This window comes from Tachyglossus aculeatus, chromosome 12, assembly GCF_015852505.1.
Source record: "Tachyglossus aculeatus isolate mTacAcu1 chromosome 12, mTacAcu1.pri, whole genome shotgun sequence".
Classification (NCBI taxonomy): Eukaryota; Metazoa; Chordata; class Mammalia; order Monotremata; family Tachyglossidae; genus Tachyglossus; species Tachyglossus aculeatus.
The window spans coordinates 43,200,608-43,226,927 of record NC_052077.1 but is presented as its reverse complement, the minus strand read 5'-3'; the positions used below and the strand labels follow the sequence as shown (position 1 = coordinate 43,226,927).

The window sequence follows — 26,320 nt, the reverse complement described above, 5'->3', positions numbered from 1 at the left end:
TTCCTTTTGAAGGGCCGGGAGGGGAGGGGAAGTGTATGTGTGGTGTGTGTGTGTTTTGGGGTGGGGGGACTCCCCTTTTAAGGTTGGGGGGGAGGGGAATTGGGGGGGGGAGGGGAGAATTCCTTTTGAAGGGCCGGGAGGGGAGGGAAGGTGTGTGTTTGTTTTGGGGTGGGGGGGCTCCCCTATTAAGGTTAGGAAGGGGAGGGGAGAATTCCTTTTGAAGGGCCTGGAGGGGAGGGAAAGTGTGTGTTTGTTTTGGGGTGGGGGGGCTCCCCTTTTAAGGTTAGGGAGGGGAGGGGAGAATTCCTTTTGAAGGGCCTGGAGGGGAGGGAAAGTGTGTGTTTGTTTTGGGGTGGGGGGCTCCCCTTTTAAGGTTAGGGAGGGGAGAATTGCTTTTTAAGGGCCGGGAGGGGAGGGAACTTGGGGTTGGGAGGAGAGAATTCCTTTTTTAAGGGCCAGGACAAGAGGGCCTCTATCCATTTAAGGTCCAGCAGGGGAGGAGAGTGGTGGGCTACCCATTGAAGGTCCGGGAGGCCTGTTTTGGGTGTGTGTGTGTGTTGGAGGGGAGGGCTACCCAGCGCTTAGAACAGTGCTTTGCACATAGTAAGCGCTTAACAAATACCATCATTATTTTAAGGTCCAGGAGGGGAGGAGGTGGCTATCCTTTTAAGGCCTGGCAGGGGAGGGGAGAAGAGGGTGGGCTGGACTGGACTGTCCTTCTAAAGCCCAGGAGGGGAGAGGGCTCAGGACCCAGGGTGGATGCTGGCCACTGGTCCAGTACTGGACGGAAAGTAGTCGCCCGCGACTCTCCATCAGGGCCCGGGGCAGAGGAGGGGAGCTTGTTTTGCCCTGTCGGGGCTGGTGGAGATGGCCACCAGTCTCCTGGCAGCCGTGGTGGCCGTGGCGGGGCTGGTGGTAGCCGTGTCGGGGGCTCGCCCGGTGCTGGTCATCTTGCTGGACGGCTTCCGCCACGACTACATCGGCCCCGGCGAGCTGGAGGCCCTGCCCGGCTTCAAGGCCATCGTGGACGGAGGTGTGAAGGCGGACCACCTGACGCCGGACTTCCCCAGCCTGTCCTACCCCAACTATTACACGCTGATGACCGGTGAGTGGCCGGGGGCCGGGGAGGGGGGCAGATCAGAGACCCCAAAGCCCCAGGCCTGGGATGACTTTGGTCAAGTCACTTCACTTCTCTGGGCCTCGGTTCCCTCATCTGGAAAATGGGGATTAAGACCGTGAGCCCCCTGAGGGACAACCTGATCACCTTGTAACCTCCCCAGCGCTTAGAACGGTGCTTTGCACAGAGTAAGCGCTTAATAAATACCATTATTATTATTATGACCCCAGTGTGAGATCTGGGAAGGCCGTGCGGGGAAGCATGGCTCAGTGGAAAGAGCCCGGGCTTGGGGGTCAGAGGTCGTGGGTTCTAATCCTGGCTCCGCCGCTTGTCAGCTGTGTGACTTTGGGCAAGTCACGTCACTTCTCTGGGCCTCAGTTCCCTCATCTGGAAAATGGGGATTAAGACTGTGAGCCCCCTTGGGACAACCTGATCATCTTGTAACCTCCCCAGTCCTTAGAACAGTGCTTTGCACATAGTAAGTGCTTAATAAATGCCATCATTATTATGACCCCCAGTGCGGGATCTGGGAAGGCCGTGCAGGGAAGCGGGGCTCAGTGGAAAGAGCCCGGGCTTGGGAGTCAGAGGTCGTGGGTTCTAATCCCGGCTCCACCGCTTGTCAGCTGTGTGACTTTGGACAAGTCACGTCACTTCTCTGGGCCTCAGTTCCCTCATCTGGAAAATGGGGATTAAGACTGTGAGCCTCCCGGGGGACAACCTGATCACCTTGTAACCTCCCCAGTGCTTAGAACAGTGTTTTGCACATAGTAAGTGCTTAATAAATGCCATTATTATTGTTATTATGACCCCAGTGCGGGATCTGGGAAGGCCGTGCGGGGAAGCGTGGCTCAGTGGAAAGAGCCCGGGCTTGGGAGTCAGAGGTCAATCAATCAATCAATCAATCAATCGTATTTATTGAGCGCTTACTATGTGCAGAGCACTGTACTAAGCGCTTGCTGTACTAAGCGCTCATTCCGGCTCCGCCGCTTGTCAGCTGTGTGACTTTGAGCAAGTCATTTCACTTCTCTGGGCCTCAGTGACCTCATCTGGAAAATGGGGATGAAGACTGGGAGCCCCCCGTGGGACAACCTGATGACCTTGTATCTCCTCCAGTGCTTAGAACAGTGCTTGGCACGTAGTAAGTGCTTAACAAATGCCATTATTATTCAAGCACTTAGTACAGTGCTCTGCACACAGTAAGCGCTCAAGAAATACGATTGAATGAATGAAAGAGAGGCGACCCTGGTGCACAAAGGAGAGGGAGACCCAGGACCGGTGTAGAGGGGGAGAAAAAGGGGAGAGAGACAGAGAGTGCCAATTATCAGCTGTGTGACTTTGGGCAAGTCACTTCACTTCTCTGTGCCTCAGTTACCTCATCTGTAAAATGGGGATGAAGACTGTTGCCAACTTGTACTTCCCAAGCGCTTAGTCCAGTGCTCTGCACACAGTAAGCGCTCAATAAATACGATTGATTGATTGACTGTGAGCCCCCACTGTGGGACAAGGTCGTGGGTTCTAATCCCGGCTCCGCCACTTGTCAGCTGTGTGACTTTGGGCAAGTCACTTCACTTCTCTGGGCCTCAGTTCCCTCATCTGTAAAACGGGGATTAAGACTGTGAGCCCCCTGGGACAACCTGATCACCTTGTAACCTCCCCAGCGCTTAGAACAGTGCTTTGCACATAGTAAGTGCTTAATAATTGCCATCATTATTATTATTATTATTATTAGAGAGAGAGACCCAGGCCTCGTGAAGAGGGGAAGGAGAAGAGAGATACGGCCTAGTTGTGGGATGAACGGAGAGGACTGCGGTGGGTGGGAGTGGGGCAGGTCTCGGGTGGGGAGGGGAGTCCTTTGGACCCCACTCAGGTCCGCTCCGTGGGAAGTACCCGAGGCGAGCCCCCACGAGCAAAGGCCGTGAAAAGCGGGGAAAAATTTCTTTCATCAGTCGGAGGGCTGGGGGAGGTCAGGGTGCACTTTGTACCTCAGTAATAATAATAATAATGGCATTTATTAAGCACCTACTATGTGCAAAGCACTGTTCTAAGCGCTGGGGAGGTTACAAGGTGATGAGTTTGTCCCACGGGGGGCTCACAGTCTTCATCCCCATTTTCCAGATGAGGGAACTGAGGCCCAGAGAAGTGAAGTGACTTGCCCAAAGTCACACAGCTGACGTTTAGTGGAGTCGGGATTCGAACCCATGACTTCTGACTCCAAAGCCCGTGCTTGTTCCACTGAGCCACGCTGACTTGTACTTCCCAAGCGCTTAGTACAGTGTTCTGCACACAGTAAGCGCCCAATAACTACGATTGAATGAATGAATGAATGACTTCGGGCTTTGGAGTCGGAGGTCATCGGTTCAAATCCCGGCTCCGCCGCTTGTCAGCTTTGTGATTTTGGGCAAGTCACTTCACTTCTCTGGGCCTCAGTTACCTCATCTGTAAAATGGGGATGAAGACTGTGAGCCCCCCGTGGGAGAACCTGATCACCTTGTAACCTCCCCAGTGCTTAGAACAGTGCTCCAGCGCTTAGAACAGTGCTTTGCACATAGTAAGCGCTTAACAAATGCCAATTATTATTATTATTAGTAGTAGTAGTAGTAGTAGTAGTAGTAGTAACTGAGCCCCCTCCTTCCTCTCCCCCTCCTCCCCCACTCCATCCCCCCCCGCCTTACCTCCTTTCCCTCCCCATAGCACCTGTAGATATGTATAGATGTTTGTACCTATTTATTACTCTATTTATTTTACTTGTACATATTTAGTCTACTTTTTTTATTTTGTTAATATGTTTTGTTTTGTCGTCTGTCTCCCCCTTCTAGGCTGTGAGCCCACTGTTGGGTAGGGACCGTCCCTCTATGTTGCCAACTTGGACTTCCCAAGCTCTTAGTGCAGTGCTCTGCACACAGTAAGCGCTCAATAAATATGATTGAATAAATAAATGAATGAAATAGTAAGGCCTTCCCAGACTGAGCCCCCTCCCCATCCCCCCAGCCTTAGCTCCTTCCCCTCCCCACAGCGCCTGTATATATGTATATATGTTTGTACATATTAGTCTATTTTATTTGTACATATGTATTCTATTTTATTTTGTTAATATGTTTTGTTTCGTTGTCTGTCTCCCCCTTCTAGACTGTGAGCCCACTGTTGGGTAGGGACTGTCTCTAGATGTTGCCAACTTGGACTTCCCAAGCGCATAGTCCAGTGCTCTGCACGCAGTAAGCGCTCAATAAATGAGATTGAATGAATAGGACAAGCAGCGTGGCTCAGTGGAAAGAGCCCGGGCTTTGGAGTCAGAGGTCATGGGTTCAAACCCCGGCTCCGCCACTTGTCAGCCGTGTGACTTTGGGCAAGTCACTTCTCTTCTCTGGGCCTCGGTTACCTCATCTGTAAAATAGGGATTAAGACTGTGAGCCCCCCGTGGGACAACCTGATCACCTTGTAACCTCCCCAGCGCTTAGAACAGTGCTTTGCACATAGTAAATAATAATAATAATAATGGCATTTATTAAGCGCTTACTATGTACAAAGCACTGTTCTAAGCGCTGGGGAGGTTACAAGGTGATCAGGTTGTCCCATGGGGGGCTCACAGTAAAGACTGTGAGCCCACTGTTGGGTAGGGACCGTCTCTATATGTTGCCAACTTGGACTTCCCAAGCGCTTAGTACAGTGCTCTGCACACAGTAAGCACTCAATAAATACGATTGATGATGATAGTAAGCGCTTTATAAATGCCATTATTAAATTAGTAGTAAGCGCTTAATAAATGCTATTATTATTATTATTAAATGCCCGGCCCATCCCGGAATAAAAGTCGCCCGGTGGAAGGCACTCGGGACGGAGAGGCACAAAGGGGAGACTCTCCCATTGCACAGAGAAACAATCCCGGATTGATTGATGGATCGATGGAAGCCCCTCAACAGGCCCCTGATTCATTCCCCCTGCCAACCTAAACAACGGCCTCTTTCTCGTTCACGGCACCACTGGGCCACCCGCCGCTGCCCACTCCCGCTTCAGGCCACCGACCGGACACCCTCCTCCCGGTCCGGTTCCTCCATCCTTCTGGGATCCGGTTCGGGTCGGAAAGCGTCGAGCCGAGCCTGGGATGGGAGACGGGACGTCTGGACGGAAGGCCGCCCGGCCTGGAGACCGACTTAGGGGCATCGCGGTTGACGCCCGCTCTCAGGGACGGTGAGGACGGACACCCAGCTGCCCAGAGCCGCTGAAAACCCATTTCCAAGACCCCCACAGTCGGGGGCATTGTTTATTGTCAGCCCTGACAAAGCCCATCCTGTTCCTCTGGGCGGGCAGGGCCAGGGGCCCGGACAGTCCGTGTCTGCCCAGCTGGTCCAAGCGCTCAATAAATACAATTGATGGTGATGATGGTCCAAAGGGAAACGGGGCAAACAGGCTGGCAGGGTGGGGGGCTGGCAGAATAATAATAATAATAATAATGATAGCATTTGTTAAGCGCTTACTACGTTCAAAGCACTGCTCTGAGCGGCGCTGGGGAGGTTACAAGGTGATCGGGTTGTCCCACGGGGAGCTCACGATCTTAATCCCCATTTTACAGATGAGGGAACTGAGGCCCAGAGAATCAGTCAATCAGTCAATCGTATTTATTGAGCGCTTACTATGTGCAGAGCACTGTACTAAGCGCTTGGCACTGTACTAAGCGCTTGAAGTGACTTGCCCAAATAATAATAATAATAATAATGTTGGTATTTGTTAAGCGCTTACTATGTGCAAGGCACTGTTCTAAGCGCTGGGGGGAATACAAGGAGATGAGGTTGTCCCGTGTGGGGCTCACAGTCTTAATCCCCATTTTACAGATGAGCGAACTGGGGCCCAGAGAAGTGAAGTGACTTGCCCAAATGATGATAATAATAATAATAATGTTGGTATTTGTTAAGCGCTTACTATGTGCAAGGCACTGTTCTAAGCGCTGGGGGGAATACAAGGAGATGAGGTTGTCCCGTGTGGGGCTCACAGTCTTAATCCCCATTTTACAGATGAGGGAACTGGGGCCCAGAGAAGTGAAGTGACTTGCCCAAGGTCACACAGCAGACGTGGGGGGGAGGTGGGCTTCGAACCCAAAGTCACACAGCTGACAACCGGCGGAGCCGGGATTTTTCATTCATGCATTCAATCAATCAATCATATTTATTGAGCACTTACTGTGTGCAGAGCACTGTACTAAGCACTTGGGAAGTACAAGTTGGCAACATATAGAGACTGTCCCGCCCCAACAGTGGGCTCACAGCCTAGAAGGGGTAGACAGACAACAACACATATTAACAAAATAAAATAAATAGAATAAATATGTACAAGTAAAATAGCGTAATAAATATGTACAAACATATATACGTATATACAGGTGCTGTGGGGAGGGGAATCAATCAATCAATCGTATTTATTGAGCACTTACTGTGTGCAGAGCACTGTACTAAGCGCTTGGGAAGTCCAAGTTGGCAACATCTAGAGACTGTCCCTCCCCAACAGCAGGCTCACAGCCTAGAAGGGGGAGACAGAGAACGAAACAAAACATATTAACAAAATAAAATAAATAGAATAAATATGTACAAGTAAAATAGAGTAATAAATCTGTACAAACATATATACATATATACAGGGGCTGTGGGGAGGGGAATCAATCAATCAATCGTGTTTATTGAGCACTTACTGTGTGCAGAGCACTGTACTAAGCGCTTGGGAAGTCCAAGTTGGCAACATATAGAGACTGTCCCTACCCAACAGTGGGCTCACAGTCTAGAAGGGGGAGACAGAGAACAAAACCAAACATATTAACAAAATAAAATAAATAGAATAAATATGTACAAGTAAAATAGAGTAATAAATCTGTACAAACATATATACATATATACAGGTGCTGTGCGGAGGGGAATCAATCAATCAATCAATCGTATTGAGCGCTTACTGTGTGCAGAGCACTGTACTAAGCGCTTGGGAAGTACAAGTCAGCAACATATAGAGACAGTCCCTACCCAATCAATCAATCAATCAATCGTATTGATTGAGCGCTTACTGTGTGCACAGCACTGGACTAAGCGCCTGGGAAGTCCAAGTCGGCAACATCTAGAGACAGTCCCTACCCAACAGTGGGCTCACAGTCTAGAAGGGGGAGACAGAGAACAAAACCAAACGTATTAACAAAATAAAATAAATAGAATAAATATGTACAAGTAAAATAGAGTAATAAATCTGTACAAACATGTATACATGTGCTGTGGGGAGTGGAAGGAGGTAAGGTGGGGGGACGGGGAGAGGAAGGAGGGGGCTGAGTGTGGGAGGAGGTGAGCTCTCAGTCGGGCTTTGAAGGGAGGAAGAGGGCTAGCTTGGCGGATGTGACTTGCCCAAAGTCACACATATGTGACAAGCGGCGGAGCCAGGATTTGAACCCATGACCACTGACTCCAAAGCCCGGGCTCTTTCCACCGAGCCACGCTGCTTGTCTAAGCAGCAGGAGACTCTCCTACCCCTAGCAGAGGAGAAGCAGCAGAGAGGTACAGGTCACAGGACCCCCAGGGGTTGGGAGACCAGCTGGGAGACCTGCTGCTTTGGCTTGCCCTGGGCCGCTACTCACAGTCTAAGAAGTAGATTCTTATCTCCATTTTACAGATGAGGAAACCGAGTCCCAGTGGCTTGCTCTGAGTCCCACAACAACATATTGGAGAAGCATATTGCATTAGAGAAGCAGCGTGGCTCAGTGGGAAGAGCCCGGGCTTTGGAGTCAGAGGTCATGGGTTCGAATCCCGGCTCCGCCACATGTCTGCTGTGTGACGTTGGGCAAGTCACTTCACTTCTCTGAGCCTCAGTTACCTCATCTGTAAAATGGGGATTAAGACTGTGAGCCCCACGTGGGACAGCTTGATCACCTTGTATTCCCCCCAGCGCTTAGAACAGTGCTTTGCACATAGTAAGCGCTTAACAAATGCCATTATTATTATTATTATCATTATATTGGCCTCCTCCTTTCCCTCCCCATCCCCCCCGCCTTACCTCCTTCCCCTCCCCACAGCATCTGTATATATGGATATATGTTTGTACGTATTTATTACTCTACTTATTTTACTTGTACATATTTATTCTATCTATTTTATTCTGTTAATATGTTTTGTTCTCTGTCTCCCCCTTCTAGACTGTGAGCCCACTGTTGGGTAGGGACCGTCTCTCTGTGTTGCCAAATTGTACTTCCCAAGCGCTTAGTACAGTGCTCTGCACACAGTAAGCGCTCAATAAATACGATTGAATGAATGAATTCAGTGCTTCGCACATAGTAAGCGCTTAACAAATACCATCATCATCATCATCATCATTATTCTCTTCCCCTTGGGGTCAGAATCTGAGCCCACGGACAGGACTGGAAAGGGAGCTGGATAGGAAAGGGCTGAGGGTGCAGGAAAAATGGAAAGGGAGCGAGTGGGACAGAGAAGCAGCGTGGGTCAGTGGAAAGAGCCCGGGTTTTGGAGTCAGAGGTCGTGGGTTCAAATCCCGGCTCTGCCAACTGTCAGCTGTGTGACTTTGGGCAAGTCACTTCACTGCTCTGGGCCTCATCTGGAAAATGGGGATGAAGACTGGGAGCCCCACGTGGGACAACCTGATCACCTTGTATCTCCCCCAGCGCTTAGAACAGTGCTTGGCACGTAGTATGTGCTTAACAAATGCCATTATTATTCAAGCGCTTAGTACAGTGCTCTGCACACAGTAAGCGCTCAAGAAATACGACTGAATGAATGAAAGAGAGGCGACCCTGGTGCACAAGGAGAGGGAGACCCAGGAACCGTGTGGAGGGGGAGAAAGGGGGGAGAGAGACAGAGAGTGCCAACTATCAGCTGCGTGACTTTGGGCAAGTCACTTCGCTGCTCTGTGCCTCAGTTCCCTCATCTGTAAAATGGGGATTAAGACTGTGAGCCCCCCGTGGGACAACCTGATCACCTTGTAACCTCCCCAGCGCTTTGAGAACTGTGCTTTGCACATAGTAAGCGCTTAATAAATGCCATTATTATTATTATTATTATTAAGCAGCGAGCTAGGAGCCAGAACTCTGCTGGGATGAGGTGCCAGAATAAAACTTCTAGGAGAGCCCAAGCCATCCTCAGGGAGGAAAGCCCACTGTTGGGTAGGGACTGTCTCTATATCATCATCGATCGCATTTATTGAGCGCTTACTGTGTGCAGAGCACTGTACTAAGCGCTTGAGAAGTACAAATTGGCAACATATGTTGCCAATATATATCTATATATAACTATATCTATATATATCCATATATATATATCTATATATATGTGATGCCAATTTGTACTTCCCAAGCACTTAGTACAGTGCTCTGCACATAGTAAGCGCTCAATAAATACGATTGATTGATTGATTGATTGATATATAACATATATCTGCATATTATATATCAAATCTATATATCATATTACATATTACATCATAATAATATAATAATATAATAATATAATATTATATTGCAATATAGTATATATTATATGTATATTATATATCATTGTATATTATATATGTTATATACTATATCTATATATTATATATTATTAATTATTATTATTATTATTGCCTATATATCTATATATAACAATATCTATATATATCTATATATATCCATACATCTATATATATCTATATATAACATATCTGCACATTATATATCATATCTATATATCATATCATATAATACTATATTATATCATAATAATATAATATTATATTGCAATATAGTATATATTATATGCATATTATATATTATTGTGTATTATATATGTTATATATTATATCTATATATTATATTATTATTATATTATACATAATAAATACAATTGATGATATGTTGCCAGCTTGTACTTCCCAAGCGCTTAGTACAGTGCTCTGCACACAGTAAGCGCTCAATAAATACGATTGATTGATCGGTTGATTGAAAGAGGGTCCCCTGAGTGGAGGCAGGGGCTTGGACCAAATGACCCCTCTCTGGGCCCGTTCAGGACCACAGTTCCTTGGATTGGCCTTCACTGGTCCCCTGGGGGTTCGATTCAATTGAGAAGCAGTGTGGCCTAGTGGATAGAGCCCGGGTCTGGAAGACCTGGTTTCTAATCCCGCCTCTGTCACTCATCCGCTATGTGACCTGGGGCAAGTCACTTCACTTCTCTGGGCCTCAGTTACATCATCTGTAAAATGGGGATTGAGACAGTGAGCCCCATGTGGGACAGGGACTATTCATTCATTCAGTCGTATTGATTGAGCGCTTACTGTGTGCAGAGCACTGTACTAAGTGCTTGGAAAGTAAAATTTGGCAACAGATAGAGACAGTCCCTACCCAACAACGGGCTTACAGTCTAGAATCAATCAATCAATCAATCGTATTTATTGAGCGCTTACTGTGTGCAGAGCACTATACTAAGTGCTTGGAAAGTAAAATTTGGCAACAGATAGAGACAGTCCCTACCCAACAACGGGCTTACAGTCTAGAATCAATCAATCAATCAATCGTATTTATTGAGCGCTTACTGTGTGCAGAGCACTGGACTAAGCGCTTGGGAAGTCCAAGTTGGCAACGTATAGAGACAGTCCCTACCCAACAGTGGGCTCACAGTCTAGAAGGGGGAGACAGAGAACAAAACCAAACATATTAACAAAATAAAATAAATAGAATAGATATGTACAAGTAAAATAAATAAATAAATAGAGTAATAAATATGTACAAACATATATACAGGTGCACATATATACAGGTGCACATAAGGGGGTGACAGGCAACAAAACAGAGTAAACGTAGTAACATAGTATCTACCCCAGTGCATAGTACAGTGCCTGGCATGCCCCCTCCTCCCCTTCCCCATCCCCCCCGCCTTACCTCCTTCCCCTCCCCACAGCACCTGCATATATGTATATATGTTTGTACGGACTTATTACTCTATTTTATTTGTACATATTTATTCCCCCTCGTCCCCCTCTCCATCCCCCCATCTTTCCTCCTTCCCTTCCCCACAGCACCTGTATATATGTTTGTATATATTTATTACCCTGTTTATTTATTTATTTATTTTACTCGTACATATCTATTCTATTTTATTTTGTTAGTATGTTTGGTTTTGTTCTCTGTCTCCCCCTTTTAGACTGTGAGCCCGCTGTTGGGTAGGGACCGTCTCTAGATGTTGCCAACTTGGACTTCCCAAGCGCTTAGTCCAGGGCTCTGCACATAGTAAGCGCTCAATAAATACGATTGATGATGATGATGACTGTCTCTGGATGTTGCCAACTTGTACTTCCCAAGCACTTAGTACAGTGCTCTGCACACAGTAAGCGCTCAATAAATACGATTGATGATGATGATGATTTATTTTATTTTGTTAATATGTTTTGTTTTGTTCTCTGTCTCCCCCCTTCTAGACTGTGAGCCCACTGTTGGGTAGGGACCGTCTCTAGATGTTGCCAACTTGTACTAAGTGCTTGGGAAGTACAGTGCTCTGCACATAGTAAGTGCTCAATAAATACAATTGAATGAATGAATGAATGAACATAGCGCTTAACAAATACCTTTTTTTAAAAAAAAAAAAAAAAAAGCCAGCCAGGGATGAGAATTAGCCAGGTCCCTGTCCCCAATCCATCCAACTAAGCCTGTATCCGTCGGGCCGGCTGGCCACTGTGTTTCAACTCGGCCCGTAACCTCTCTCGACGATGGGATCCAGCCAAGCTCCGTGCCGGCCCCGGGGGAGGTCCAGAAGACCAGGTCGGACACCATCTTCTCGACTGTGATCCCACTGTTGGGTGGGGACCGTCTCTAGATGTTGCCAACCTGTACTTCCAAGCGCTTAGTACAGCGCTCTGCCCACAATAAGCGCTCAATAAATATGAATGAATGAATGCCAACCTGAGTACCCTGTATCTACCCCGCTCTTAGAGCAGTGCTCGGCATGTAGGAAGCGCTTAACAGATACCATCATCATCATCATCAATCGTATTTATTGAGCGCTTACTATGTGCAGAGCACTGGACTAAGCGCTTGGGAAGTCCAAATTGGCAACATATAGAGACAGTCCCTGCCCAACAGTGGGCCCACAGTCTAAAAGGGGGGAGACAGAGAACAAAACCAAACATACTAACAAAATAAAATAAATAGAATAGATATGTACAAATAAAATAAATAAATAGAGTAATAAATATGTACAAATATACATATACAAATATATGTATATTTGTATATTTGTATATTTGTACAAATATACAAATATACATATATGTACAAATATACATATGTACAAATATACAAATATTTGTACAAATGTACAAATATATATATATATATATATACAGATGCTGTGGGGAAGGGAAGGAGGTAAGATGGGGGGGATGGAGAGGGGGAGGAAGGAGGGGGCTCAGTCTGGGAAGGCCTCCTGGAGGAGGTACCATCGTTATTATTAAGGCAGAGCGGGGGACGAGGCAGTAAACCCAATTGTGTCTTCCCCCAGGCCGGCACTGTAACGTCCATCAGATGACCGGAAACTACATGTGGGACCCCAAGACGAACAAGTCGTTCGACATCGGGGTCAACGAGGACAGCCTGCTGCCCCTCTGGTGGAACGGCTCGGAGCCCCTGTGGGTCACCATGACGCGGGCCAAGAGGAAGGTGTCCATGTACTACTGGCCAGGTGTGTGTGTTTGTGTGTTTGTGTCTCTCCAACTGCCTCCTCCCACCCCCAGCGGGCCGCCTATAATCAATCAATCAATCGTATTTATTGAGCGCTTACTGTGTGCAGAGCACTGGACTAAGCGCTTGGGAAGTCCAAGTTGGCAACATCTAGAGCCGTAGTGCTGCTCTGTGTGGCCTAGTGGAAAGCACGTGGGGCTAGGAGTCATTCATTCGTTCAATCGCATTTATTCAGCGCTTACTGTGTGCAGAGCACTGTACTAAGCGCTCGGAAAGTACAATTCGGCAACAGATAATAATAATAATAATGTTGGTATTTGTTAAGCGCTTACTGCGTGCAAAGCACTGTTCTAAGTGCTGGGGGGATACAAGGCGATCAGGTTGTCCCACGTGGGGCTCACAGCCTTAATCCTCATTTTCCAGATGAGGAAACTGAGGCCCAGAGAATCAATCAATCAATCGTATTTATTGAGCGCTTACTGTGTGCAGAGCACTGTACTAAGCGCTTGGGAAGTACAAGTTGGCAATATATAGAGACAGTCCCTACCCAACAGTGGGCTCACAGTCTAAAATGAATCTAAAGTCTAAGTCTTCACTTCTAGAGAATTGAAGTTGACTTGCCCAAAGTCACCCAGCTGACAAGTGGCAGAGCCGGGATTTGAACCCATGACCTCTGACTCCAAAACCCGGGCTCTTTTCCACTGAGCCACGCCGCTTCTCTAAGACAATCCCTGCCAATTGTCAGCTGTGGGACTTTGGTCAAGTCACTTCTCATGCCTCAGTTACCTCACCTGGAAAATGGGGATTTTAAGACTGTGAGCCCCCCGTGGGACAACCGGATCACCTTAGAATCAATCAGTCAATCGTATTTATTGAGCGCTTACTGTGTGCAGAGCACTGGACTAAGCGCTTGGGAACTACAAGTTGGCAACATATAGAGACAGTCCCTAGTGCTTTGCACATAATAAGCGCTTAATAAGTGCCATTATTATTATTATTATTATTATTATTATCATCAATCAATCAATCATATTTATTGAGCGCTTACTGTGTTCAGAGCACTGTACTAAGTGCTTGGGAAGTACAAGTTGGCAACATATATACAAACATATATATTATTATTTTTATTAATCCCTACCCAACAACGGGCTCACAGTCTGGAAGGGGGAGACAGACAACAAAACAAAACGAGTAGACAGGCGTCGATACCATCAAAATAGATAGAGTCAGAGGATCTGGGTTCTAATCCCGGTGCCGGCCCCTTTCCTGTGGTGTGACCCGACGCAAGTCACTTCACTCCTCTGGGCCTTCGTAAAATGGGGATACAATTCATGTTCACTTCACTCCTCTGGGCCTTTCGGAAAATGGGGATAAAATTCATGTTCTCCCCCCTACTTAGACTGCAAGGATAGGGGCCGTGGGATAGGACCGTGTCCCACCTGATGGACTTATATCTAACCCAGTGCTTAGTACAGTGTTCAACACATAGCGCTTAATCAATACCATTAAAAAAAAAAAAACAGAAGTCATCGTGGCCACCTCGATGCCTTGGGTCTTCTAAGAGCGCATTGGCGGAGAGAACAGAAAGATCTGAACGGTCTGTTGCCAGTCTCAGGAATATTTTTTTTATTTTTTAATGGTGTTTATAATAATGATGGCATTTCCCTTCAAGGCCCTACTGAGAGCTCACCTCCTCCAGGAGGCCTTCCCAGACTGAGCCCCCTCCTTCCTCTCCCCCTCCTGCCCCTCTCAATCCCCCCCGTCTTACCTCCTTCCCCTCCCCACAGCACCTGTATATATGTATATATGTTTGTACGGATTTATTACTCTATTTATTTTACGTGTACATATTCTATTTATTTTATTTTGTGAATATGTTTTGTTTTGTTGTCTGTCTCCCCCTTCTAGACTGTGAGCCCACTATCGGGTAGGGACCGTCTCTATATGTTGCCAACTTGGACTTCCCATGTGCTTAGTACAGTGCTCTGCACACAGTAAGCGCTCAGTAAATATGATTGATTGATTATTTACGTATTTATTACTGTATTTATTTTACTTGTACATATTCTATTTATTTTATTTTGTTAATATGTTTTGTTTTGTTCTCTGTCTCCCCCTTCTAGACTGTGAGCCCACTGTTGGGTAGGGACCATCTCTAAATGTTGCCAACTTGTACTTCCCAAGCGCTTAGTACAGTGCTCTGCATACAGTAAGCGCTCAATAAGTACGAGATTGATTGATTATTTACGTATTTATTACTCTATTTATTTTACTTGTACATATTCTATTTATTTTATTTTGTGAATATGTTTTGTTGTCTGTCTCCCCTTTCTAGACTGTGAGCCCGCTGTCGGGTAGGGACCGTCTCTAGATGTTGCCAGCTTGGACTTCCCAAGCGCTTAGTATAGTGCTCTGCACACAGAAAACGCTCAATAAATATGATTGATTATTTACGTATTTATTACTTTATTTATTTTACTTGTACATATTCTATTTATTTTATTTTGTTAATATGTTTTGTTTTGTTCTGTCTCCCCCTTCTAGACTGTGAGCCCACTGTTGGGTAGGGACCATCTCTATATGTTGCCAACTTGGACTTACCAAGCACTTAGTACAGTGCTCTGCACACAGTAAGCGCTCAATAAATATGAGATTTATTTATTTATTTATTTATTATTTACATATTTATTACTCTATTTTACTTGTACATATTCCATTTATTTTGTTAATATGTTTTGTTTTGTTGTCTGTTTCCCCCTTCTAGACTGTGAGCCCACTGTCTGTTGGGTAGGGACCGTCTCTAGATGTTGCCAACTTGGACTTCCCAAGCGCTTAGTCCAGTGCTCTGCACACAGTAAGCGCTCAATAAATACGATTGAATGAATGAATGAATTTATTAAGCGCTTCCTATGTGCAAAGCACTGTTGTTAAGAGCTTACTGCGTGCCAGGCACTGTACTGAGCACCGGGGTAGATGCAAAGTAATCAGTCTATGTCCCACATGGGGCTCACAATCTTAATCCCCATTTGACGGGTGAGGTAACTGAGGCCCAGAGAAGTGAGTTGATTTGCCTAAATTCACAGGGCAGACAAGTGTCGGAGCTGGGATTAGAACCCAGGTCCTTCATTCATTCAGTCGTATTTATTGAGCGCTTACTGTGTGCGGAGCACTGTACTAAGCGCTTGGGAAGTACAAAATGGCAACAGGCTGCGTACTCTATCCACTAGTCCACCCTGCCTTAGATCAGGTCCCAGGAGCCCCCGAAGGCCGGTTGAGCCCCTTCCTGGGGGGCTTCCACGGAGAGCCAGGACCTCAGAGTCCGGGACGTTGGGTACGGACTGTCTCTAGATGTTGCCAACTTGTACTTCCCAAGCGCTTAGTACAGTGCTCTGCACACAGTAAGCGCTCAGTAAATACGATTGATTGATTGACGTGGGCCGTTGTGAACGGCGGGGACAGAGGCACACGCTAAAGACGCCGCGAGACCGAACTTCACGGAGTGGGGGCCGAGCCCCCCACCTTTGTCTCAGGTCCTGACCCCACTCCTGGCCACGAATTTCCGCTTGGGCTCAGCAAACAGCGGCCCTGAATCCCAGGAACCCCTGGAATTGCACCGGTGAACATATTCATTCAATCGCATTTATTGAGCGCTTACTGTGTGCAGAGCACTGGACTAAGCGCTTGGGAAGTCCAAGTTGGCAACATCTAGAGACGGTCCCTACCCAACAGCGGGCTCACAGGCTAGAAGGGGAGTGTCCCACGTGGGGCTCACAGTCCTTAATCCTCATTTTACAGATTCATTCATTCATTCATTCATTCAATCGTATTTATTGAGCGCTTACTGTGTGCAGAGCACTGGACTAAGCGCTTGGGAAGTCCAAGTTGGCAACAAATAGAGACGGTCCCTACCCAACAGCGGGCTCACAGTCTAGAAGGGGGAGACAGACAAGAAAACAAAACAGATTAACAAAATAAAATAAATAGAATAAATATGTTCATTCATTCATTCAATCGTATTTATTGAGTGCTTACTGTGTGCAGAGCACTGGACTAAGCGCTTGGGAAGTCCAAGTTGGCAACATAAAGAGACGGTCCCTACCCAACAGCGGGCCCACAGTCTAGAAGCGGGAGACAGACAACAAAACAAAACAGATTAACAAAATAAAATAAATAGAATAAATATGTTCATTCATTCATTCAATCGTATTTATTGAGCGCTTACTGTGTGCAGAGCACTGGACTAAGCGCTTGGGAAGTCCAAGTTGGCAACATATAGAGACGGTCCCTACCCAACAGCGGGCTCACAGTCTAGAAGGGGAGTGTCCCACATGGGGCTCACAGTCTTAATCCCCATTTTACAGATTCATTCATTCAATCGTATTTATTGAGCGCTTACCGTGTGCAGAGCACTGGACTAAGCACTTGGGAAGTACAAGTTGGCAACATCTAGAGCCGGTCCCTACCCAACGGTGGGCTCACAGTCTAGAACACAATCACGAGCCTTCTTCATTCATTCTTTCAGTTGTATTGACTGAGCCCCTACCATGTGCGAAGCGCTGTACTGAGCGCTTGGGTGAAGCAGCGTGGCTCAGTGGAAAGAGCACCGATTGTGGAGTCAGAGGTCATGGGTTCCAATCCCGGCTCTGCCAATTGTCAGCTGTGTGACTGTGGGCAAGTTTGTTGCCAACTTGTACTTCCCAAGTGCTTAGTACAGTGCTCTGCGCACAGTAAGCGCTCAATAAATACGATGGATTGATTGAAGTCACTTCACTTCTCTGTGCCTCAGTTACCTCCTCTGTAAAATGGGGATTATGACTGTGAGCGCCCCCCCTGTGGGACAACCTGATGACCTTGTAACCTCCCCAGAGCTTCGAACAGTGCACACAGTAAGCGCTTAATAAATGCCATTATTATTATTATTATTATTATTTGGGAGAGTGTAATATAGCAATAAATAGACACAGTCCCTGCCCACAGTGAACTCTTGCCCTCAGGCTGCGAAGTTGAGATCCTCGGCGTCCGGCCGTACCGCTGCCTCGAATACAAGACCGTCCCGACGGACAGAGATTTCGCCAACGCCGTCAACAACGCGCTGGACGCTCTCAAGTAAGTCATCATCATCATCAATCGTATTTATTGAGCGCTTACTGTGTGCAGAGCACTGTACTAAGCGCTTGGGAAGTCCAAGTTGGCAACATATAGAGACGGTCCCTACCCAACAGCGGGCTCACAGTCTACAGGGGGGAGACAGAGAACTAAACCAAACATATTAACAAAATAAAATCAATCCCCAGATTCGCCGCTCCGCCCGAGCGGGCCACGTTCATTCATTCGATGGTATTTATTGAGCGCTTGCTGTGTGCCGAGCAGTGTACTAAGTGCTTGGGAGGATGCAGTAGAACAAGCGAGAGAGTGGGAGCGATGGGGAGGGGAGGAGGAGCAGAGGGAAAGGAGGGCTGAGTGTGGCTTCCCACACTCCTGGAGGAGGTGGGATTTCAGTAGGGATTTGAAGGGAGGAAGAGGGATAGTTTGGCGGAGGCGAGGAGGGAGGGAATTCCAGGCCAGGGAAGGACGAGGCCCGGTGAGGAGGTGAGCGGCGGTAGAGGAGCGGAGGACGCGGGATGGGCTGGAGAAGGACAGAAGGGACGGGAGGTAGGAGGGGGCGAGGGGATGGACAGCCTTGAAGCCCAGGGTGAGGAGTTTTTCCTTCATGTGAAGGGCAACAACTGGAGATTTTTGAGGAGGGGTGTGACATCAATCAATCAATCAATCGTATTTATTGAGCGCTTACTGTGTGCAGAGCACTGTACTAAGCGCTTGGGAAGTACAAGCTGGCAACATATAGAGACGGTCCCTACCCAACAGTGGGTTCACAGTCTAGAAGGGGGAGACAGAGAACAAAACCAAACATACTAACAAAATAAAATAAATAGAATAGATAGGTACAAGTAAAATAAATAAATAGAGTAATAAATATGTACAAACATATGTACATATATACAGGTGCTGTGGGGAAGAGAAGGAGGTAAGATAAGGGGGGTGGAGAGGGGGACGAGGGGGAGAGGAAGGAAGGGGCTCAGTCTGGGAAGGCCTCCTGGAGGAGGTGAGCTCTCGGCAGGGCCTTGAAGGGAGGAAGAGAGCGAGCTTGGCGGAGGGGCAGAGGGATTGGGGGCATTCCAGGCCCGGGGGAGGACGTAGGCCGGGGGTCGATGGCGGGACGGGAAGGCTGAGTAGGTGCGAATGAGGTTGTCGTTAATGAAACTTGGTGATTACAAGGGCCTTTTTCCCGGGGTGGGGTGTGGGGGAGTCAGTCAGGACAGGACCGGGAAGGGGGTTGGGGGGCACTAGAAGGAAGGTCGCTTAAGTGTGTGGGGGTGGAAGCAGGGGGCGTCTATAGCGGCGCTCAGAGGAGAGGAGCCTTCCGGGAGCAGCGGGGGCCACGCGGTGTGATGGCGGGCGGGCCTCTCAGGAACGAAGTCCCGGGCGTCTATGGGGGCGCTCTGACATCATAATAATAATGGCATTTATTAAGCACTTACTATGTGCAAAGCACTGTTCTATGCGCTGGGGAGGTTACAAGGTGATCAGCTTGTCCCACGGGGGGCTCACAGTCTTCATCCCCATTTTCCAGATGAGGGAAATGAGGCCCAGAGAAGTGAAGTGACTCGCCCAAAGTCACGCAGCTGACAATTGGCGGAGCTGGGATTTGAACCCATGACCTCTGACTCCAAAGCCCGGGCTCTTTCCGTTGAGCCACGCTGCTCCTCGTGCCCAGAGCGCGGAGCGTTTCTGTAGAAAGATAATCCGGGCTGCGGAGCGAAGGATAGACTGAAGCGGGGAGGGACGGGGGGATGGGAGAGCAGAAAGGAGGCTGACACAGTAATCAATCAATCAATCGTATTTATTGAGCGCTTACTGTGTGCAGAGCACCAGACGAAGTGCTTGGGAAGTCCAAGTTGGCAATATCTAGAGACGGTCCCTACCCAACAGCGGGCTCACAGGCTACAAGGGGGAGACAGAGAACTAAACCAAACATATTAACAAAATAAAATCAATCAATCAATCGTATTTATTGAGCACTTACTGTGTGCAGAGCACTGTACTAAGCGCTATTCTATTCTAAATGAATAGAATAGATATGTACAAGTAAAATAGAGTAATAAATCTGTACAAACATATGTACATATATACAGGTGCTGTGGGGAAGGGAAGGAGGTAAGGCGGGGGGATGGAGAGGGGGAGGAGGGGGAGAGGAGAGGAGGGAGGGGGAGTAATCAATCAATCGTATTTATTGAGCGCTTACTGTGTGCAGAGCACTGTACTAAGTGCTTGGGAAGTTCAAGTTGGCAACATATAGAGACGGTCCCTACCCAACAGTGGGCTCACAGTCTAGAAGTTCAGTGGGGATATGAAGTGACTGTACTAACAAGTATGTACATGTTGGTTATTCTATTTATTTTATTAATAATGTGTAGATATCTATAATTCTATTTATTTATTCGTTCATTCAATCGTATTTATTGTTCTCTGTCTCCCCCTTCAAGACTGTGAGCCCGCTGTTGGGTAGGAGCCGTCTCTAGATGTTGCCAACTTGGACTTCCCAAGCGCTTAGTACAGTGCTCTGCACACTGTAAGCGCTCAATAAATACGACTGAATGAATGAATGAATTATTACTCTACTTTACTTGTACATATTTACTATTCTATTTATTTTATTTTGTTAATAAGTTTTGTTTTGTTGTCTTTCTCCCCCTTCTAGACTGTGAGCCCACTGTTGGGTAGGGACCGTCTCTAGATGTTCCCAGCTTGTACTTCCCAAGTGCTTAGTCCAGTGCTCTGCACACAGTAAGCGCTCAATAAATACAATTGAATGAATGAATTGAGCACTTACTGTGTGCAGAGCACTGTACTAAGCACTTGATATTGATGCTGTTGGTGCCTATTTACTTATTTTGCTTTGTTTTGTTGTCTGTCTTCGCCCTTCTAGACTGTGAGCCCGTTGTTGGGTAGGGATTGAAGCAGCGTGTCTCAGTGGCAAGAGCCCGGGCTTGGGAATCAGAGGTTGTGGGTTCTAATCCCAGCTCCGCCACTTGTCAGCTGTGTGACTTTGGGTAAGTCACTTCACTTCTCTGTGCCTCAGTTCCCTCATCTGTAAAATAAGGATTAAGATTCTGAGCCCCACATGGGACAACCTGATCACCTTGTATCCCCCCCAGTGCTTAGAACAGTGCTTTGCACATAGTAAGCGCTTAACACACACCATTATTATTATTATTATTATCGTCTCTATTGCCGAATTGTACTTTCCAAGTGCTTAGTACAGTGCTCTGCACACAGTAAGCGCTCAAAAATACGATTGAATGGCTGAATGAACAATAAATAGACCCATTCCCTGCCTACAAGGTGATGATGATGGCATTTATTAAGCACTTACTATGTGCAAAGCACTGTTCTAAGCACTGGGGAGTTTACAAGGGGATCAGGTTGTCCCACGGGGGGCTCACAGTCTTCATCCCCATTTTACAGATGAGGGAACTGAGGCAAAGAGAAGTGAAGTGACTCGCCCAAAGTCACACAGCTGACAATTGGCAGAGCCGGGATTCGAACCCACGACCTCTGACTCCAAAGCCTGGGCTCTTTCCACTGAGCCACGCTGCTTCTCTAAATATGATTGAATGAATGAACCTGATTTGCTCGCATCCATCCCGGCGCTTAGAATAGTGGCCGGCACGCAGTAAGTGCTTCACAAATACCACAGTCAATCAATCGTATTTACTGAGCGCTTACTGTGTGCAGAGCACTGGACTAAGCACCTGAGAAGTCCAAGTTGGTGACATCTATAGACGGTCCCTACCCAACAGTGGGCTCACAGTCTAGAAGGGGGAGACAGAGAACAAAACCAAACATACTAAATAAAATAAATGGAATAGATATCATCATCAATCATATTTATTGAGCGCTTACTGAGTGCAGAGCACTGGACTAAGTGCTTGGGAAGTCCAAGTTGGCGACATCTAGAGACGGTCCCTACCCAACAGTGGGCTCACGGTCTACAAGGGGGAGATGGAGAACAAAACCAAACATACTAACAAAATAAAATAATAATAATAAAAATAATAAATAATAAAAATATATAAATATAAATAATATATTTAAATATTTAATATAAATTTAAGTTATATACATATATAAATATATATTTGATATAAATATATAGCATATATTTAATATAAATATCGAAATACGTAATATATTATATATAAATATATATAATAAATAAAAAATAATAAAAAATAATAAAAATAATAATTTGTACTTCCCAAGCGCTTAGTACAGTGCTCTGCACACAGTAAGCGCCTTCCCAGACTGAGCCCCTTCCTTCCTCTCCCTCTCGTCCCCCTCTCCATCCCCCCCATCTTACCTCCTTCCCTTCCCCACAGCACCTGTATATATGTATAGATGTTTGTACATATTTATTACTCTATTTATTTATTTATTTATTTTACTTGTACATATCTATTCTATTTATTTTATTTTGTTAGTATGTTTGGTTTTGTTCTCCTTTTAGACTGTGAGCCCACTGTTGGGTAGGGACCGTCTCTATATGCTGCCAATTTGTACTTCCCAAGCGCTTAGTCCAGTGCTCTGCCCATAGTAAGCGCTCAATAAATACGATTGGTGATGATGATAATAAATATGATTGATGATGATAAAATAAATGCTGGGTAGGGACTGTCTCTATATGTTGCCAATTTGTACTTCCCGAGCGCTTAGTACATCATCATCATCATCAATCGCATTTATTGAGCGCTTACTATGTGCAGAGCACTGGACTAAGCGCTTGGGAAGTACAAATTGGCAACACATAGAGACAGTCCCTACCCAACAGTGGGCTCACAGTCGAAAAGAGTGGGCTCACAGTCTAAAAGAGTGGGCTCACAGTCTAAAAGTACATCATCATCATCATCAATCGTATTTACTGAGCGCTTACTATGTGCAGAGCACTGGACTAAGCGCTTGGGAAGTCCAGATTGGCAACATCTAGAGACGGCCCCTACCCACCAGCGGGCTCACAGTCTAAAAGGGGGAGACAGAGAACAAAACCGAACACACTAACAAAATAAATAGAATAGATACGGACAAGTAAAATAAATAAATAAATAGAGGAATAAATAGAGTAATAATAATAGAGTAATAAGAGAGTAATTAATAATAGAGTAATAGATATGTACAAACATATATACAGGTGATATATACAGGTGATATATACATATATACATATATATATATACATATATACATATATACATATATACCTCCTCCAGGAGGCCTTCCCAGACTGAGCCCCTTCTTTCCTCTCCCCCTCGTCCCCCTCTCCATCCCCCCGTCTTACCTCCTTCCCTTCCCCACAGCACCTGTATATATGGATATATGGTTGTACAGATTTATTACTCTATTTATTTATTTATTTTACTTGTACATTTCTATCCTACTTATTTTATTTTGTTGGTATGTTTGGTTCTGTTCTCTGTCTCCCCCTTTTAGACTGTGAGCCCACTGTTGGGTAGGGACTGTCTCTATGTGATGCCAACTTGTACTTCCCAAGCGCTTAGTACAGTGCTCTGCACATAGTAAGCGCTCAATAAATACGATTGATGATGATGATGATGATGTGCAAGTAAAATAAATATATAACGGGGGCCGATCCAGCCCGTCCCTGACTTTGTCCGTCTTTTTCAGGAGTCGCAGCACGGACCTGGCGGCAATATACCACGAGCGCATCGACGTGGAAGGCCATCACTACGGCCCCGACTCGGCCCAGCGGAAGGCGGCCCTCGGGGCCGTGGACCGGGTCCTCGCCCACTTGACGCGGCGGGTCCAGGTGCCCGGCCGTGCCAACGGGGGGGGGGCCGGGAGGGATGCTCCGGGACCCCCTCGCTGCCCCCCCGGACCTCCCGTCCTCCCAGAAAGAGCCCGGGCTTTGGAGTCCGAGGTCGCGGGTTCCAATCAATCAATCAATCATGTTTATTGAGCGCTTACTATGTGCAGAGCACTGTACTAAGCGCTTGGGAAGTACAATCCCGACTCCGCCACCTGTCAATCAATCAATCGTATGTATTGAGCGCTTACTATGTGCAGGGCACCGGACTGAGCGGTTGGGAAGGACAAATAGAGACGGTCCCTACCCAACAGTGGGCTCACAGCGCTCAGCCAGCTGGGTGACTTTGGGCGAGTCGCTTCACTTCGCTGGGCCTCGGTTCCCTCCTCTGGAGAATGGGGATGAAAACTGTGAGACAACCTGATCACCTTGTAACCTCCCCAGCGCTTAGAACAGCACATAGTAAGCGCTTAATAAATGCCATAAAAAAAAGGGTCTGCTGTGTGGCCTTGGATGAGTCGCCTCCTTGTGCCTCAGTTCCCTCATCTGTAAAATGGGGATTAATAATAATAATAATGGCATTTATTAAGCGCTTACTATGTGCAAAGCACTGTTCTAAGCGCTGGGGAGGTTACAAGGCGATCAGGTTGTTCCACAGGGGGGCTCACGGTCTTAATCCCCATTTTACAGTTGAGGGAACTGAGGCCCAGAGAAGTGAAGTGACTGGCCCAAAGTCCCCCAGCTGACAATTGGCGGAGCCGGGATTCGAACCCATGACCTCGGACTCCAAAGCCCGGGCTCTTTCCACTGAGCCACGCTGCTTCTCGTGGGTTAAGGGAAGCAGCATGGCTTCCTTGAGGAGTCACCGGTGGCGGGGGGCCTGGGGGTTGTCCCGGTCATCGTCATCATCAATCATATTTATTGAGCGCTTACTGTGTTCAGAGCACTGTACTAAGCGCTTGGGACGTACAAATTGGCAACATCTAGAGACAGTCCCTACCCAACAGCGGGCTCACAGTCTAAAAGGGGGAGACAAAACCAAGCATACTAACAAAATCAATCAATCAGTCGTATTTATTGAGCGCTTACTGTGTGCAGAGCACTGGACTAAGCGCTTGGGAAGTACAAATTGGCAACATCTAGAGACAGTCCCAACAGTGGGCTCACAGTCTAAAAGGGGGAGACAAAACCAAACATACTAACAAAATCAATCAGTCGTATTTATTGAGCACTTACTGTGTGCAGGGCACTGGACTAAGTGCTTGGGAAGTACAAATTGGCAACATCTAGAGACAGTCCCAACAGTGGGCTCACAGTCTAAAAGGGGGAGACAAAACCAAACATACTAACAAAATCAAATAAATAGAATAGATATGTACAAGTAAAATAGAGTAATAAATATGTACAAACATCTATACATACGTACAGGTGCTGTAGGGAAGGGAAGGCGGTAAGATGGGGGGGATGGAGAGGGGGAGAGGAAGGAAGGGGCTCAGTCTGGGAAGGCTGGTCAGCCGTTCCCGTCCCCCGGCAGGAAGAGGGGCTGCGGGACCAGCTGAACGTCATCCTCTTCTCGGACCACGGCATGACGGACATCTTCTGGATGGAGAAGGTGATCGTGCTGCGGCGGTTCGTCAGCCTGAAGGACATCGCGCGGACCAAGGACCGGGGCCCCGTGGTCAGCCTGTGGCCCGCGCCCGGGAAGCAGGCTGAGGTGAGGCCGGCCGCGGTGGAGGGGCTACCCTCTCTCTTCTAGCCTGTGAGCCCACCGTTGGGTAGGGACCGTCTCTCTATGTTGCCAACTTGGACTTCCCAAGCGCTTAGTCCAGTGCTCGGCACACTGTAAGCGCTCAATAAATACGATTGATTGATTGATTCTCTCTCAGTGCCACTGGCCATCACAGCTCAGACGCAGACCCCTGAGGGGGCAGAATTGGCCCCGGGGTCTTGTAGACGGTGAGCCCACTGTTGGGTAGGGACCGTCTCTATGTGTTGCCAACTTGGACTTCCCAAGCGCTTAGTCCAGTGCTCTGCACACAGTAAGCGCTCAATAAATACGATTGGTTGATTGATTCTAGAGCCCACTGCTGGGTAGGGACCGTCTCTATGTGTTGCCAACTTGGACTTCCCAAGCACTTAGTCCAGTGCTCTGCACACAGTAAGCGCTCAATAAATACGATTGATTGGTTGATTCTAGACGGTGAGCCCACTGCTGGGTAGGGACTGTCTCTATATGTTGCCAGCTTGTACTTCCCCAGCGCTTAGTCCAGTGCTCTGCACACAGTAAGTGCTCAATAAATACAACTGATTGATTCTAGACTGTGAGCCCACTGTTGGGTAGGGACCGTCTCTATGTGTTGCCAGCTTGTACTTCCCAAGCGCTTAGTCCAGTGCTCTGCATACAGTAAGCGCTCAATAAATACAATTTATTGATTGATTCTAGACTGTGAGCCCACTGTTGGGTAGGGGCCGTCTCTATATGTTGCCAACTTGTACTTCCCAAGCGCTTAGTCCAGTGCTCTGCACACAGTAAGCGCTCAATAAATACAATTGACTGATTGCTTGATTTAAACGGAACCATCCTCCTCCTTCCCATCCATAACCGGTACTTTAATGATAATAATAATGATGACATTTATTAAGTGCT

General features: G+C 47.0%; 1 protein-coding gene across 1 annotated transcript in view; it reads left to right on the top strand.

Annotated features, from left to right (window-relative positions):
* Positions 1-867: 867 nt before the first annotated feature.
* The window catches only part of ENPP6 (ectonucleotide pyrophosphatase/phosphodiesterase 6), a 38,683-nt gene continuing 13,230 nt past the window's right edge, over positions 868-26,320 (top strand). The window contains exons 1-5 of the mRNA XM_038755149.1: positions 868-1,105; positions 12,616-12,795; positions 17,789-17,900; positions 23,535-23,676; positions 25,208-25,387. Coding sequence (XP_038611077.1) covers positions 868-1,105; positions 12,616-12,795; positions 17,789-17,900; positions 23,535-23,676; positions 25,208-25,387 — 852 coding nt within the window. The remainder of the gene's footprint in view (positions 1,106-12,615; positions 12,796-17,788; positions 17,901-23,534; positions 23,677-25,207; positions 25,388-26,320) is intronic.